The sequence below is a fragment of the Musa acuminata genome, chromosome BXJ3-10 (assembly GCF_036884655.1).
Source record: "Musa acuminata AAA Group cultivar baxijiao chromosome BXJ3-10, Cavendish_Baxijiao_AAA, whole genome shotgun sequence".
Classification (NCBI taxonomy): Eukaryota; Viridiplantae; Streptophyta; class Magnoliopsida; order Zingiberales; family Musaceae; genus Musa; species Musa acuminata.
Window position 1 is genome coordinate 29,659,829 of NC_088358.1, and position 17,189 is coordinate 29,677,017.

Genomic DNA, 17,189 nt, shown 5'->3' on the forward strand with positions numbered 1-17,189 from the left:
AGGAATGGTGAGAGGAACGATTTTAATGAGGATGAATTGATATTTTCATTAGTAGAGAGGAGCAATCGACATTTAAAACCTTTACCATTGTTATAAGGTAGTGTTGTGATGATGAAAGAGCATCGTTCATCTCTCCGAGGGACAAACACTTGCATTGTTTTATTTGTGTCATTCAGGTCCCCGACGAAGGTGAGGAAAGGGTTGGGTTGTCAAACGCACTCACCATCCCTAACCCCTTTAGCCGCCTCCAAGTTTGTAGTGCTACGTCCTCGAAGACGCCGAAGCTTTTATTCTCCCGTCAGTAAATTATTTCATCGCAGATCACACAGTTTTCTTTTCTTACCATAAATCAAATCATCATAATTAATATGTTATTTTATTTGAATTATTTATTTAAAGTTAGTTTTCTTAAGTTAGGAATTTGTTTCGTGATCGATGATGTGAATTTTAATAAAATAAATAATTATATAATCCAAAAACTATTAAATTATTTATTTACTAATCATGAATTTTAGGAAAATAAATATTTTCTAATAAATATTTTAATATAGACAGTGCTTGAAACTGTTTTACCCTCACTAAAGAGCTTATTAATTCAATTAGGATTGGGGCCATAAGCATAATAAGCTTAATAAGGCCATAAGAGAGCTACTGATGCTCACTCAAATGCATGTTTTACAGTTAATTTACATAAAGATGGAAGTCGGGTGGGTTTCCCATTCCTCTAACACTTAAATTAATAATTAATAAAAATAAAATAATTTTTTAATAATAAATGATCTAGATTTTATGATTCGTTCGGTTTTTTTATAGTATGTTAGACCATGATTGCCATGTTTCAAGTTTTTAATGGAACAAATATTCCCCTTAATAAAAACTCTAAAGTTTATGTTCTCTCATCATTAAATTATTATCATTAAACACAACTATCGACAGAATAATAATAGGAGATTTTATCCCCTTATCATAAATTAAATTATTATTTAAATTATTTGTTTCCTAGTTTGTGTAATATGGTTATGAAATTAATTAAAATTAGTTTTGTTAATCATATGAATGAATATATATATATATATATATATATAAGAATTTAGTAATTTAATTAAATAATCTAAAATATTTATTTATTTATTTTCCAATCAATAACGTGAACCTATTTGACTAATTTATTTCCTAATTATTAATAAAAAAAATTAATTAAATAATTTGAATATTTTCCTTCTATCCTTTATTGATTCGAGGTTGTTTAGGATGATTCTGGACTAATTTGATTAGTTTAATTCTAATTGAACCCAATTAAATCTAAATTAGAGTAATTGAGGATATTTCAAATTAGTTCAACAAAGATTAAATACTAGTTCAATTAGGTCCTGGTTGAATTGAACTATTTCGATTAAAGTTTAGATTGATCAAGAGTTATTGATATATCATATCTTTGTGATTTAATAAACTTAAAATTTATGATTTAATAAACATTAATGTGGTTATTATAACATGGTATACATAGCTATGTTAAGTGACCCATGTTGAAAATGCACCCTATGAAAAGAGTTATAGGGTAGCTGGTCATATATGAAACATGGTCTATCATAATATTTTATTGTATTAGTTCCCTAAATACATATATGAAGAAATAAATAAATATAAATTAATAATCATAAACATTTTAATCGAGGATTTTGTTTTCATGCCAAGGGCAAGTAAACCAATATTTGTACGATTCATTTGTTATTAGGAGTATGATATAAGTTATCTCCGTTTGAAGAATATATAATCCATCTATTATCGGAGCGTACACCATCGGATGTTTGTTGCATATCTTTATTACTTGATAAATATGTATGTCATCAAAATATGTTACATGTGACTAATTCATAATTTTATTTATTATATAAGAATTATCATTATTTATTTAATACATAAATTTCATAATGAATTGATACATTCTCATTTTAGATTAAAGTGTTAATATTCGAATATATTTCATGAGTATTAGATGCTATTTCTATAATTTTTTAAATGTCGCTGACATGTTTTTATAATTTACAGAAGATTTTTTCACTCCCAAGAAATTATATTTTTTTAATTAAAAATATTTAGTATTATAAAGATAAAAATATTTAAAAAAATTATATAAAATATGAATTTACTATATCTTGCATTAGACATTTCACATAAAAGAATTCATGTCTTCGCTCGTTTTAATACCGAGAGAAACACAACATGTCGTCATTCTTCCACGACGTTGCTGCCCGTGTCTGCGATGAAGAAGCGTCCGAGCTACAGATCGAAGAGGCCGCATGAGGCCCAGCAGATCGAGCGATCATGTGGTGGGGAGCTCTTTGCGACGCGAGTCACGGTAGCATATTCCCTAGGAAAAACATGGATTTTGCTTAGGGCCGGGGGAAACCCATTCATTAATGGCACGTTTGTGTGTTAGGGACGAACGGCGACCGGCTGCTCTTAGCTATCTAGGGTTTCATCAGTCCTTGCGGGTTGATCTTTGGGAACGTGTTCCTTGGAGACGAGGGCTTGAAATTAATGCACACATGCGCAAAGGCTTTGGTAGGTGAAGCTAGTGAAGCTTCCACCACCGTTCCTTCCCTTGGTGGCAGGCACGTATCCTCCGCTGCACTCCATGTTGTTCTTCCGATTTCTCACTGCTGCTCTTCCCTACTACTAACATTAGGGTTCACCTACTAAACAAATGGCTTTCGGTGATCACCGTGAAAGATAACATATTCTAATCAGTACTTCCGCGTATACCGCCATTTTGTATGTCTTACCACCAGGAATGCAAGAACATGAACTTCTATCTCTGACACGTTTTTGCGTTTCACCATGTTATACTCTATTTATCGCTGAAATAAATCGATAGCAGCAGAAGGTATATGTGTACTCAGTGAAGGCTTGCCTATGGTCTTCTCATGATTATATAGCTTACCTTGCTATTTAAAGGACAGCATCGGCCTCGAATTAAGCTGGTACTTGGTAAACTTGCATCACCCACTCCTCTCTTAGATCTTCCATCACCCAGTCATATAATATCCATCTAAGAAGAATCATGCCTGCACGTATGTGTTGAAGGACATGTAGTTGCATCAACCAGTACTCTCTTAGGCGAAAGAAGGCGTTTTCTTGTACTACCTGCTGTACCTCCCATGTTACCCTGATCGATGAAGGTCAAAAGATATGTATATTTATTCATCTGGTGATTATTCTTCTGTTTGACATTTAGGTCACTGACATACATAATCGCACAACTTTCATGAGCTTGATCTTGGAGCCTGGTGACATGTTGTTTCTTCGTGTGTTTACTAGCTCGAACTTGTACCGAATGTAGGACCTCGTTATGCATTTAGATCCTTCTGGTAGTGATTCGGCACTCGAACAGGCGATATCGATTCTCAACATGTAAAGAGAAACTGGGTGTTCTCGCTAGAACAAGAGAACAACAAAGGCAAATATTCGATATAATCCTGAAATGTTGTAGTTTATTTCAGTTATCACTACATCGAACAAAGCGAGTGTCAGAGAGACAGAGCTATAAAGAAAGGAAGAAAAAAGAAAGAAATATTAAGTCTTCATCGACACCTAAATTCAAACTATTCCTTGTGGGTTCTACTTGCATCGAGTTCTTTATCTCGTTTCTCATGTACGTAGCATTGCTTCCTTCCTGGGCTTTGATCTCCTATGTAAATTGTTCACTGCTCAGAGCTGGATTTCCTCTCTCTTTGAGAGGATAAGATGGCATCGATAGCTTCCTTTACTTGCCCAACATCTGGATTTTTTCCCCCTTGCGCCGGCCAGAATTCATCGGTAGCCAACACCTGCACCGGCATGCAAAGAAGCAAATATCTTTATGTTAATTAGTTCATGCGATATATTGAATAAGAAGGAAAACTAACAGAGTTTGATAAGCGCATCACCTTCACTTGCAGCTGAAGAAACTTCACGTAGCTAATTGCTTTCTCAAGCATGGTTACCAAGTCGACCTACGGAAATTATTTGGAGAAACATAAGTGCTAAGACGACCATGAAAGGAACACGTATGGGAAACCAGATCGATCTGATGCGAGGCAGACCTTGGTGCCATTAGGAACAAGATCTTGTAGAATTTTGAGCCTCTCGCTGATCCGTTCCCTCCGGTTCTGTAACGAGGAAACATCTATTTTATTGCTCGATGTGATCCACGAACTATCGATCGTGTAATTGCTCGTATAGCGGTAAGAAAGAGAACAAAAAACATATCCGAATTACTAGTATAGATATAGCAGATGAAGGCACCTTTGCTGCAATACTCTGAGGATCCTTGGTTGGACTAGACTTGTCTTTTGTCTTTCCAGTACTCCCACACTGCTTCTTCGGACTTGGAACATCACACGCATCCTGCAACGAGATGCATAACCATGCTCGATCAAAATGTGCCGAATCGCTTTGCATATTTCAAGCAATTAGAACAAAATTTCTTCGTTTCTCCCTTTAAATTTAGTTCAAGAAACCGCGCTTGATTCATTCCATAGATTATCCTAATGTGTATCGGCATGATCAAACTCAAAAAGATCAACAACAAAAAAGATACCATGTGTCGACGCATCTGTAGGACCGTCGCTCGTCCAATGCTTTCTTGACGGCCATCGACAGCGGCTGCAGCGCCGGGGTACACCAACCCAAACCGAACCTGACCTTGCCGCTTATCTTTCACCGGAGTTCTTACGGAACCGTACCCGCTTTCTACCTCGAAAGAATCTCGCTCGTGAATTAGCCTCGAGCGATCGGCAGCAGCTCGACGCTTGACGTCAGGGGGACGCAGCTGATAGTTCTGATCCATGGCGGCCACCCAAGCATCACACTCGTCCTCATGATCAAGGCTCAGGTAACCAGCACCAGACGTATGGTCGCCTTGCTCGAAGCTAAGCACCGAAGCGTTGGAGTAGGCCCAGTGTTCGGATGCAGCGGCTTTGCAGTCGAGGAAAGAGAGAGCTTCTTGCGGTGGCGAATTCACTGCGCCAAGCACGTACGCACTGCTAGAGGAGCTGCTCGGGTCTGACATGAAAGGAAGAAGAGTGCTCGAGTAGCGCCCGAGGGAATCAGAGCTTTCTTCTTGCGAGAGCATCATCCTAGTTCGGCCAATCCTAGTGGTGCTAATCGACAGTGGGGAGAAGATAGATGGACTTCCTTGCGGAGGATTTGCTCTTGTTTGATCTTATATATGCATGGCGTAGGCTTGCAACTCATACAGGGAGATGTCTACTGCTCCTTTAAACAAAGATCCATGTGAGGGGTTCATTAAATTCTCTATATCATCAGAATTAATGGAACTTAGAAGCGCTCGCATACATTTCTGTGAGAGGTTGGTGTTAGCTGGCGTGAATGAAGGAGGAGGGCTTGGAAGTCTGGCAAACCCACGTCTAAGATTCCCACATGAGCCCCCCTTCCTCCTCACCTCCACGTCTCTGTAGCACGTGGCCATGAAACCCCAGCATCATCTTCTTATCTCAAAACAAGTATAATTCTGGACATCAAACTCGGAAGCTTTAAATGCTGCGTTCTTTTTTGTAGTAGTTTGTGGCATCAATACCGAAACAAGATATCAGCATCGACGCCTTAAGTTGGTTCCATTAACACATCCTATGATATGATCCATCCAACTCCAACTCCAACTCCAACTCAGGTCATTTCTAGAGCTTACCACCTACTCTGAGTCTTTACCTGCTGGGTCATCTCCTAGGCTGAATCATCATCTCATTGTTTATGCCTTCTCGCATTGTAACTTGGCATGGCCAACTTTTTATATGGCAAGCATGAATAGAACTCATATGTGCATCTTACGACTTGGGTTCTGTGAATGCGAGACAGAACCTTGAGATAGTGTTAGAAATGGCAACACACAACAGTGAAGAAGAAAGCTAGAAATGGTTTCCAAAGCAGCATTTGGATTCAGATGCATGACTAGCCATTCATGAAGTCAATTTTTAGTAAAAAATTTGCACTTGATTGGACAAACAAATTCATGAACAGTGCTGCTTTGTCGGATACCTTCTCGGCCACTATGCAGCCATGAACAGTGCTACAGTAGCAGAATAGCCTTTGGCAGTTGGTCTTGGTGCATTAACGATGAAAACCCACACAACATTAGCTAAACAACTACAGGCCATAAAACTTTGAAGTCTCAAAGCTTAGGGAAATGCATTTTAACTTCATAGTCGCAGAGAAATGATCTACTTTTTTGAACATCAACGTAGAGTTAAATGATCTTAAGGACTAACAATTCTGATTAAGCATCCAGTTGATCTCAATCGAAGCATGTTTTCCGCTGTTGCACCCGATCTGTGCCTTCTCGGTCCTCTCTGAAGCCGTGTTAAGAAAACTGCACCACCAGACACAAACTTATGTAAAGCTCAAGCCTTAAACTAATCTGCTGTTCACATAAACTTACGGTGTAAACTGTGCTGAAAGCCGTGCTCCTCAACTTGTTTAGCCAACATCACAATTAACAACAGCAGCTAACACTTGCTTTAACTGATGGGAGGACTAAATTAGTGGCCAAATGGATGATAGTGATGAGTGGGTTGCCTGTTGTCGATGAACCCACGGATCCGCGGAGATCACGTGGTACAAGACAGAACACCCCCCCACCCTTCAGATGGCATGATAGAGGTTAAGTATTGATGGATCATCAAGACAGCGATTAAAAGCATTGAATGCTGGGTGGGCACAGCTGTTGGAGTGTGTGATTCATGACATAACAACAAGTCTACCAAGCACAGCTGTTCATGTGGGATCTCAAGAGCTTAGAACTAAGATGGACCAATAAGCTCTCTGTTCCATGGTATATGAGCAAATGAGTGCCATACAGTAGACGTTAAATAATAGCTTGGAGTTGATGTTTACGGTCCTCACCCTCAAACAAGTGAAAGTTTATAGACCATGCTACGTGAGTTAGGTCTTTAATCCCCAAGATAATGTACATTTAAGTTTCATGTACCATAACCAGTCATCTGGTACTTAATTGTTTATAATCAGTAGATAAATAACAAACTAGTGATTCATATGACCAAATTGAGACTCAAGATGTGTCGTAATGTATATCATCCAACCATCATGCAGAATATTAGGCTAAACCAAATTTCATAACTTGTTGTTCTTTCTATTTCCAGAAAAAAAAAAAATGTGTTTTGCTTTGATTAATAATGGGCTCATATATCTTTCTTTTCGGCCTAATATCGACACGGCCCAAAAAAGGGACAGCATAATACGAAAATCTTTTGGGAAACCACTAAAATTACCATAAAAATGTTTTGTTTTTAAGATATTATGATCACTTGATTAAAATATTTATTTATCATCAGCCATGAACATGGTAGAATATGAAAACTACAGTGTGTGAAGTACAAACAAAAGACCGGCAGGCAAAAGAAGCAGCCAAGGGCTGTTCCTGTCATGCCTTACTGCATTGTCTCTGCTTGCTTGTTCTCTTAAATCCCGTCTGCAGCATAGCAACAAATACCAATTCCACTCGATTGGCAGTGATACCAAAAGGACCACATCACCTATCGACAGGTTCCAAATTCTGTATTTAGTGCTCTTATCAGTTTGTGCCATTACGGCGGTCAGGGTCCAAATTCTGTCTATCCATGGTTGAAGCAATTGATCTTAACCTATCGGTAAAGCCCTTCAGCCTGGAAACTAATGCTCGCTTGATGAGGTTTCATGCATACTATCTCAGCTCACAGACTAATGCTGTAAAGAAAACCGAGTACAGAATTAGATACTGATAAATTCATGGTCATTTTGGCATTCTTACAAACACAAGGCAACCGTAAAAAGAAAGTGCATGAAACAAGCAACACGACTCCTTGCAAAAAGCTGAAACGGAAAGCAGATGATAATTCATGGTCACACAGAGTTTATTATGTATTAGTGCTTAGAAATGAAGAATACGTAGAATTACTCGGCTACTTGGGAACAAATAGTTACCTTCGACGATGGGGCGACTCAGCGTGATCCATCAGGATCCTCGCAGTGGCATGCTGCAGTAGATAAAATCCAAGGCCCATGATTTGATGTCATCACGCAGCCTCATCAAGTGTTTCTTCCTAGAATCCTTTGCTCAGAACCGCTGTCTTCTGGGATTGTGAGCACATCGACAAACAGACAAGGTTGGACACGCAGTCATGGGGTCCCAAGCACGGCTACCTGCTGTTTGCTTCCGTCGTCACGCGCCCGTGCGCGTCCATGACTCGCTCAGTGGCTTCGTTCACGCGCGTGAGGTGAGCGAAGCCAATGCCCGGTAAATACGTCAACAGCTACAGCATCGAAAGCTCCTCTGCGTTCCACTTAGAGCGCCAAGCCGTGAGACATAAAACAGAACCTATGAAGGGAGGGCTTTAATCGATGCCCTTCTCGAAGTTCTCATTCCCTTCCCTCTTTTCTCGGTATCAGTGCAGCTGTGGTCATCTCTCCGTGCGGATCGATGGTTGGATTTAAGGAAGTAGAATAGTGCTGCTTAAAAGTGCTCATGCCACACTTCACCAGCACAGGTCCATTTTAGTATGGTCGATGCTGAATGAATCACGAGAAAGGGCGAGAGTTCACAGGATGAGAAGAATGTGATTGCAGCTCGCAAAAAGGCTGACGAAACTTAATGATGGAGTTCTGCTTGTTCTGGTTCTCTGTTTAGTCGAGAGCTTAATTTGGCATTGGCACACATAAGCACGAGCTTTAGAACTCTGTCACATATTGGTATCTTGAAGTCATCACCAGGAATGATAACCAGAGAATGATGGAGGACGAGCAGGTGATGGCAACTCAAAGAACGATGAACTGCTTTTCTTTTCGGTGGAGAAAATTCTATGCTGTCCGACCGTCTCCTGCTATACTATACTCAGGTTATGCACTGTGTAGCACTGTGTGACAGCTTTTGGGAGGCAGCAAATACCTTGACCAAATTCTCGAGACGATGAAAAGCGTAGTCGAATTGCTTTTTCTTTCTTACTTTGCAGGAAGTAGAAGACCTAAAAAGAAGGAGAAGAACCTACGCATGATAACTGTTGTTGACTGAAAGATTGAAGCATTTATCAAGATTCAGGAACACGAGAAGTTTAGCGTCCCATTCGATGCGTTTAAGTTGGTGCGGTGTCTCAATGACACTCTCAGGCCAAGGTTGTCGCCCACCGGCGAATTAGAACCGAAAGGGTACCAACATACGGGATCTAAAATACAATTCACCATGTTTCCGTACGTCATGTACCAGTCACAAACACTATCAGCATGATTTAGTGAGATGGAGAAACACATCGGTTTGCAGGTACGGAGAAGTACTCGTTGTTCACAGGGGAGTGAGACATTTTCACTGAAGTGTATTCTACACTGTTATGTGCGAGTTACGTTCACCCCCAATCATATGTACAATCAACCCCAGGCACCAATCTATTACTCACAGTGAGTCGATATTAGAAGGAAGGGGGCAAGCACACATCAGAAAAGCAAAAGCACTGCACTGCACTGCACTCATTCCCTGAGAACGAAGCAAGAGCACGACATAAGCTCCACTGCCTCAGAAGAAACACCGTGGTGGGAAGAGAAGAGAGAGGAATGACAACAATGCCTCGTCTCCTACCGCTGCTGCTATCTCTTCTACTCCTCCAGGTTACTCTCTTGGCCGCTCAGCCTGTCCTGCCCGAACCTGAGCCCGCTTCCATTCAGCTCATCCCCTCCACCTCGGCGGCTGCCGCTGGCGGCGCCGCCGCCTCCTCCTTCTCCCCACCAGCCACTATCCCTGCCTTCCCAGAGCAGTCCGAAGTCTCCACCGCCGCCTGCCCCCTCGACCCTCCCACCGACCTCCTTTCCTCCGTCTCCGCTGCCTGCGCTGCGTCCGACGGCAGCCTTCCCTCCCGCTCCCGCTGCTGTCCCACCCTCAACGCCTGGCTCCTCGCCGCCTACTCCGCCTCCGCCCTCGCCGCCCGGCCTCTGCCATCCGCCGGCTACGATCTGCCCACCCTGCCTGATGACTCCGAGTCGTGCATCGGCGGCGTGGAGCGCGCGCTCCGGGACCGCGGGGTGGAGCTCCCGCGCGTGAACGGCACGTGCGACGCGGCGTACTGCTTCTGCGGCGTCCGCCTTCGGCGGCTGGCCTGCGCGGGGGCATTCGTGGCTAACGCCACGGAGGGGCGGTGGGTCCCGGCGGGAGACGCCGGGCGTCGGTTGGAGAGGGACTGCGCTCGCCCCGGATTCGCCGGGTGCACACGCTGCCTTCGGACCCTTAACCAGGTGAGTTTCTCCTCGCCCCATTTGAGTTCCCTAGCTGACTCGCTTGACTCGTTTAACTCGCAAGGTGCGGTTTGGGATGAGACGTTAAAAAGACAGTCCTCCGAGAAATCATCCTCCAATCCATTCGATCTTAAACCTCTCTCCATTCTCAGTTTTGTTGGGATGGACTTGCGAAATTAACATATTCTACGTATCGATTTGCTAAAACAAGTATCCAATTGAGCAAACTCTTAAATTTTTAGCTGAAAGTCATCAAAAAATATTCTGATCTAAATTCTTATATTCTCAGTCGAAACACTCGTGCCTACGATTGCCGCTGCCTGTGGGTCAATAGGAGTTGTCGGGAAAAGTCCAATCAGTATGAATTCACTGATTGGAAATACCTGAGCTAGAACTTAGCAGAATGTATGTGGATTCACATGCATAGGTACTTGCGTCACTCTGTCTGAGAATTCGACCGTCCCTATGGCCCAGGAAAGCTTGCAGTTTAGCTGAGCGAGCCATTGCCAACGCTGTCCTCCGATGCTCTCTTCTCTCGGATCAATTATTGCGGAAAAACAGCGTCGTCACATGACATTTCAAGCATAAATTCCCCAAAATTTGTCTTCTCGCTCGTTAACAGATCCAAATCTGCGCTTATCTCTACCTTCAACTGCTCATTAACAGATCTAAATCTGCGTCGGTTTTGGCAGCTGAAGTCCAAAGAGAAACGAGGTGGCGGCGATGCAAACGGGTCGGACAAGAAGGCGACCCCGGCTCACGACAGGGAATGCCAACTAATGGGGGTGACATGGCTCCTCTCGAAGAACCGGACGCTCTTCCTGCCGGCCACCACCTCCGTCCTCCGGGTGCTCATGGCGGCGGATGGCGCCGGAGGCTCCGATCCAACCTCGTGCTCGCTCTCCATCGACGACATGCCGCTCGCCGTTGGATCCGACCAGATCGGTGGGCATGGCGGATGCTCCACCGTCGGGTCTTTGCCCCTGTTCCAGCTCTCGCTGCTAACCCTTGTCCTTCTCTTTGCACTCTACCATGTTTAGTTCGTACGTGAAGGAAAACAAAAAAAGGATCTAAATGACTGTTCAAGTTAGTCCGGACTGTGTAGAAATGAAAGCTGTCTTGCCATAATGGATTCACGTGCTTCCAAGCTACCCATCTGTTATGGTGGGCTCTTAGAACGTGGGCTGTGGGGTTGGGTTGGGAATGCTTTGTTTGCTATTTATTTATTACATAATTAGAACGCTAGAGACGAGATGCCAATTATATGCGAGAAGGAAGAAAATAATACATAGAGATAAATACAAGAAAAAGGTAATAACAACATACTGATTAAATGTTTTGGATGAAATAATTTACCATACTATCTTGAAATAATTTATATTATAATATATGAAAATAGTTTTGGATGAGCACAAATGCCCAGTAAAAATTATATATCCAAGAAAAAGGTAATAACAACATACTGATTAAATGTCATGATGAATTAATTGTGCATGTGATGTATGAGTTAGATAACAACAAATAAGGGTACAAAATCATTAGAGTAAATCAAGGATGATGTGCGCAAGTCATAAGAGCATGTCTTGGCTTGCTTTGGACTTGAGCCGATGCATAATACCATTCCTAGGGTATCACAGGTTGCAGAGAAAGAGGGTGGCACGGCAGCCTAATGAACTTAGCGTCGCTGTAGGACATCAGTTGTAGTAGCAACTATGGGCTTGCAGCAGCCTTCTGTTGCTGCAGCGCCTGAGAATGCAGCAATCTCACAAGGTCTATAATATGTAGACATGTCGTGGGCTGTTTTCCTAAGATCTACAGCATACTAGTCCTTCTTGGGCTGGTCCACAACGATCTTTAATTCTCTTTTTATGATAAATCGTAAGAAAGGATATTCAAATAAATCTCGATCCAGTTATAAGTTCATGGATCATAAAAGATAAATCAACTAAACATCATAGATAATAGGCTAATCAAAGGAATATAAGTGTAAACAAACATCCGGCAATGGTGATGTCCACCACCCGCTCCCGAGTCATAGTCGGGCAGTATCTTCTCCTACTCTCCTCCGATCGATTCTTATGGTGTCTTTTAACCTATATTATTGTGGCTTCGAGATTCATGGTTTTGGATCGGTTTCCCGGAGCTGCAGCTGCCAAAATGTGAACGCCGGCATGCGCAGGGACTGGGCGTAAAGAAGGGGCAGGGAGGTGGCCTCATCCACCTCTCCGTCTTTATCTCGCAGAAGGTGGTCCACGGTACCACATCTCCATGGCTCCTTAATGCCGCTGCTGTCTCACCCAAGCTTTGCGACGTGGTGGCCTGCCATGTCGGTGGGTTTGGTCTGGTCCTTCCTCTTTGTTTGCTCCGTCATAACATGTACATGCCAAGTTACACCGAGGCGTGAGTTGCCGCTGTCCTACAATCGTCAGAGATCTCCAAACGAAGCTGTCTTCTTGCAAACTGCATCAGTAATCGTTGGCCATCTTAAACCTACAAGTCAGGGTATATATACATCATCCCCTGCTCTGAAACTTACAAGGTTATGCCACTGCTAACATATAGCTCCACAATTTAATTTGGCCATCGCTACCTGTCTGGAAATTTTGATGCAATCATGCACTCATCGTGCTTCTCGATTGAAACCAAGGCTCGACCGGAGGGAGTTCCATTCAGAGGGATTCATTCATGAAGCCCAGCTAGCCATTGATGGCTGAGGCACAAGTGCGTTTAGATAGCAGACCAATTCTGGAGGTTGCCTGCCTCTTGGTGAGTCTTAAAGGGTAGATACTGTTCGGGCTGGCATTTCGCAGATGGAACGGCAGGTAAATTAGGATCAGGCTGCAGTGCAGAGTACCTCCACCGTCAAATAAAGGGCACACTCCATGTGGCTTTTCTAGGCCTGTAAACATCGGTCGGTGTAGCTTTTCCATTACTCCTCTGCAGCACCATGCCAAAGAGCAGCCCGCCTCTCTATTTGCTTCGTAAACTGTAGGGCATGAGGACAAAAGGAGGCATACGATCTTACCTCACTGATTAATCTGATATAGTCTAAGAAAAGACTTGTCTTACGGTGGGTCAATCGATTTGGGCAAGAAGATTAGATTTGGACCAATACCATACCTGTTATGGCTAGTGTGTCTCTTCCGGCAGTGGTTATAACAGGAACGAGGAGGGGGCCGTAGAAGACAACTAACCAACCCATGGTACGATTCTTGCCGGCTCAGACACAGCCTTCTCTTTGTTTTGCGGCCTTGCATCCATCTTCCATCCTTTCAACTCACTTTTCCCGTTGTAGTCCTTCCCATCATTACTCAACTTTAAAAAGCTCCGATAAATGTCAACGTTAGATCTCTCTCTCTCTCTCTCTCTCTAACTTGTGGTCTTCAAATACCATTCTTCTTTGCCATGCTTTGATTGCTCTCCTTCGGGTTTATTTTTTGGTCGTCGCATCGGTTCTGGGAAATTGCTCGGCACTGGTTGCCTTCTTTCGTTGGTGGCTGAATCAGAGTCGGAGAACAGAAGCCAAACCTGGATCCTTTTCCTTTTGATGTCCACATCTTTTGTTTAGCTGTTTGTGGTAGTATAAGTTCGCGCATGACTTGGATCCTTTTCCTTTTGATGTCCGTATCTTTGGTTTAGCTCTTTGTGGTAGTATGAGTTCGCGCATGCCATTGTTCAAATCTTCTGCTCGATGTTGCTTTTCTTGCGAGTCCCGAGTGCTGCTTTCTCTGGGAACGTCGGTCTGGCTTCCATCGACGTGAAATTATTGCGCTTCACGGGAGGAGAAGCTCCGCTTCTTCTCACGCTGTCAAAATCTCTACGTTTCCTTGGTTGAGTCATCGGAGATCTTCCTTGTTGATTTGCATCTTTTGGTTTCTCCCTCTTCGATTAGTTCGGCCCTGCGTTCGTTCCTGTAAAGCCTATATACATCCAGCCGAATAGTATCGCCTTGAGTTGGTCTCGGAATCGGCAATGAGGAAGAGCGATTCTCGGTTGGCTTTTCTCCTCCTCCATCTCCTCATCTTCCATTCGTTATCCGAACCAGAAAGCGCCATTGCTCCGATGGAGAAGACAGAGCGGGATGCCCTGTATCGGGTGATCCAAGGCTTCGTCGGCAGATCCTGGAATGGCTCAGATCTTTATCCAGATCCCTGCGGCTGGACACAAATACAGGTTCTATCCAGAGATCGACTGTTTGATAGCTTTGTTTATGCTTAGTTAACTGATGTGTGCAGTTTATCTCACCTTTGAAGTTCTCATCTTTTCTGTTCTTCCGCTACAAGTTAAATTTAGTTATTTTCTCTCTTAAAATTCTCAATCGGAGGTAGCAGAACTTCATCTTTGAATTGCAAAAGACATGTTCGGCATGGCATTATCCTACGAACACACATTTTAGTTGATACCTAATTGAGTTGCGGAGTATCCCACTTCTTATTAGCTTCATGCCATGTATAAGAGCACTCTTCAGCTATGAACTTGGAGGAAGAACACAGCCTTCGCATATTTGATCCATAAAATTCTCAAATGCAGGGGGTGTCGTGCGATCTTTTTGATGGTTTATGGTATGTTACAGCCATAAGCATCGGACCTATCCTTGATAATTCCCTCGAATGCGCGGAGGACGCAGAGTTCAGTCCACTGGTTTTTCAGCTCAAGCATCTCAAAAGCCTCTCCATCTTTAGCTGCTTCTCTTCTCGTCGACAAACAATCATACCAACGAGCAACTGGGAGAATCTTGCTGAAAACTTGGAAACCCTGGAGTTGCGCTCGAATCGAGGCTACGTTGGAGAAATCCCAGCCGACCTCGGTCAGCTTCGGAATCTGCAGTCCCTGGTGCTGGTCGAGAACTCCCTTGTTGGGAAGCTGCCAATGGAACTTGGCAATCTAATCCACCTGAAGAGGCTAATGCTGTCGGGGAATCAGTTGTCCGGGACAATTCCAGCTTCGCTTTGCAACAATCTGGCTGAGCTGTTGATCTTGGACCTCAGCAGGAACTCTCTCACGGGTTCTCTCCCTTCTTCTCTATGCAACGCTAGGTCACTGCTGAAGCTGGATCTCAGCAATAACCAATTACATGGAAGCCTTCCACCGGAGCTCGGAAATCTCAGGCACCTCACGCTACTGGACCTCAGGAACAACAGCTTATCTGGTGCTTCGTCGAAATCTCTCCTTGGCACGGAGTCGATTCAGGACTTGCTTCTGTCTTACAACCCATGGGGTGGGAGTATCGTGGAATTCGATTGGGAGAACCTGAGGAACCTTACCACCCTGGACCTTTCTCATATGGGCTTGACTGGGACGATTCCTGAAGCTATTGCGAGCTTGAAGAGACTGAGATACCTTGCATTGGATAACAACCACCTCTCCGGCAGTGTCTTTTCTGAATTAGCAACTCTGCCTTCTCTTAATGCTCTCTATCTCAATGGCAACAATTTGACAGGAGAGCTTCGGTTCCCCGAGAGGTTCTATCGGAGGATGGGAAAGAAATTTGCTTCATGGGACAACCCAAATCTCTGTTACAATGCTGTCAAGGGAAATGTTCCTTATGGTGTGGCACAATGCAAGCAGGACCGAGAGCCTTCGATCTATGATGACTCCATTTCCAACGGAAGGGTAGACAATGAGAATCTCGACAAGAATTCTGGTCTGGTGCCCTGCTTTTGGCTTCCTGCTCTGCCTTCTTCGATTAGTGGCTTTTGGTGGGGAATTGTTGCTCAGGAAGTGGTGATCATCATGTTTCTTTTGATCATGCTCTTGTAAATTTGCAAACCTGCGTAGGTAGATAGTTCTATACGTCAATTTTTCTTCTTCTTCTTCTTCTTCTAAACTACTTGTAATCAAGCAGAATGTTGGTATAGTTATCTAACTACTGTCCCTTACCCGTTTCCATCTGTTAAAATATGCTTATGAACACCTTTATGAAGATCGCAGAAAGGGATATTGAAAATTTTTTTCTAGCAATAGATAGATTATGACTTGGGTGAATTTTCAGAAAAAAAAAATCATAAGTTAAAAGAAAATTCATAACACATCCTAATTTTTAAAAATTTCTAAAGAGCATTCTCTTTTTTTTCTTTTTTTTTTAATGATCATCGCTCTCCTCCTTGTCAACTATCCCTCTCCACCTCATCGCAGATATTTGCACATCCATTTATAAATTAGTTTTATTGATCGACCATTCCCTAGTCGTGTTTGTATCTCCATGCATAGACTAATCTTTCGGGACACCCTCCTTTATATACATAATGCTTTTAATATTTAATGAGGGTGGTTAGAATTGACGTGAACACTCACAACAGCCCATAACAGCATAGGAGCGATGATGTAGAGGATGATTAGAATTGACGTGAACGCTCACAACAGTTCACGACAGTATAGCGACGATGACGTAGACAATAATGAATCCGATAAAAATAGGGATAAAATGATCTGATCAAAAATATTTTAACAGAATTTTTTATAATTAAAACAGTATGTAAAAATTTCGCTCTTTATACTTTTGGAGGCCGACAGATTTTTTATGATGAAAATAATCCTTTAAAAAGTGATACAGGGAAACAGTCTTTTACAGATAGATGTTAACAGCATCTGCCATAGCACAACCAACAGTAGGACAAGACGTTTACATACAACACACCACTTTGGAACATTTCAGAAGTGGCTACAGAGCTGCATTCCATGCTGGTCCGAAGCATGTCATCAATGCCCGACGCTAAATCAACAAATGTGCTACTTTTGCAGCGCCACTTATTCTGTTGTCAGATCAAGCTTCTGAAACAGGCATCCAATCCCACATCCGTAATCCGCTGCCACTGACGCACACAGTCGACCAGAAGATACGTTCTATCATGAATCTTCGTATCCGCACAGTGGATGGCGGATTCCAAGAATTTTTACTCGGAGGCCGGTGGTTCTGT

The 17,189-nt window shown here is 42.9% G+C and overlaps 3 protein-coding genes across 3 annotated transcripts; 2 read left to right on the forward strand and 1 right to left on the reverse strand.

Moving 5' to 3' along the window:
• Positions 1-3,578: 3,578 nt before the first annotated feature.
• Positions 3,579-5,163, reverse strand: LOC135650898 (putative transcription factor bHLH086). Its single transcript, XM_065170576.1, has 5 exons — positions 4,583-5,163; positions 4,288-4,389; positions 4,086-4,151; positions 3,930-3,995; positions 3,579-3,830 (listed from the first exon to the last, which is right to left on the reverse strand). Exons 1-5 carry the CDS (start codon positions 5,117-5,119, stop codon positions 3,705-3,707), a joined length of 897 nt encoding a protein of 298 aa, XP_065026648.1. The 5' UTR covers positions 5,120-5,163; the 3' UTR covers positions 3,579-3,704.
• Positions 5,164-9,468: 4,305 nt separating this feature from the next.
• LOC135651332 (uncharacterized GPI-anchored protein At4g28100-like) lies at positions 9,469-11,362 on the forward strand. Its single transcript, XM_065171359.1, has 2 exons — positions 9,469-10,272; positions 10,965-11,362. Exons 1-2 carry the CDS (start codon positions 9,598-9,600, stop codon positions 11,310-11,312), a joined length of 1,023 nt encoding a protein of 340 aa, XP_065027431.1. The 5' UTR covers positions 9,469-9,597; the 3' UTR covers positions 11,313-11,362.
• Positions 11,363-14,113: 2,751 nt separating this feature from the next.
• On the forward strand, positions 14,114-16,157 carry LOC103969827 (piriformospora indica-insensitive protein 2-like). Its single transcript, XM_009383469.3, has 2 exons — positions 14,114-14,445; positions 14,803-16,157. Exons 1-2 carry the CDS (start codon positions 14,245-14,247, stop codon positions 16,030-16,032), a joined length of 1,431 nt encoding a protein of 476 aa, XP_009381744.3. The 5' UTR covers positions 14,114-14,244; the 3' UTR covers positions 16,033-16,157.
• The last annotated feature ends 1,032 nt before the right edge of the window (positions 16,158-17,189 follow it).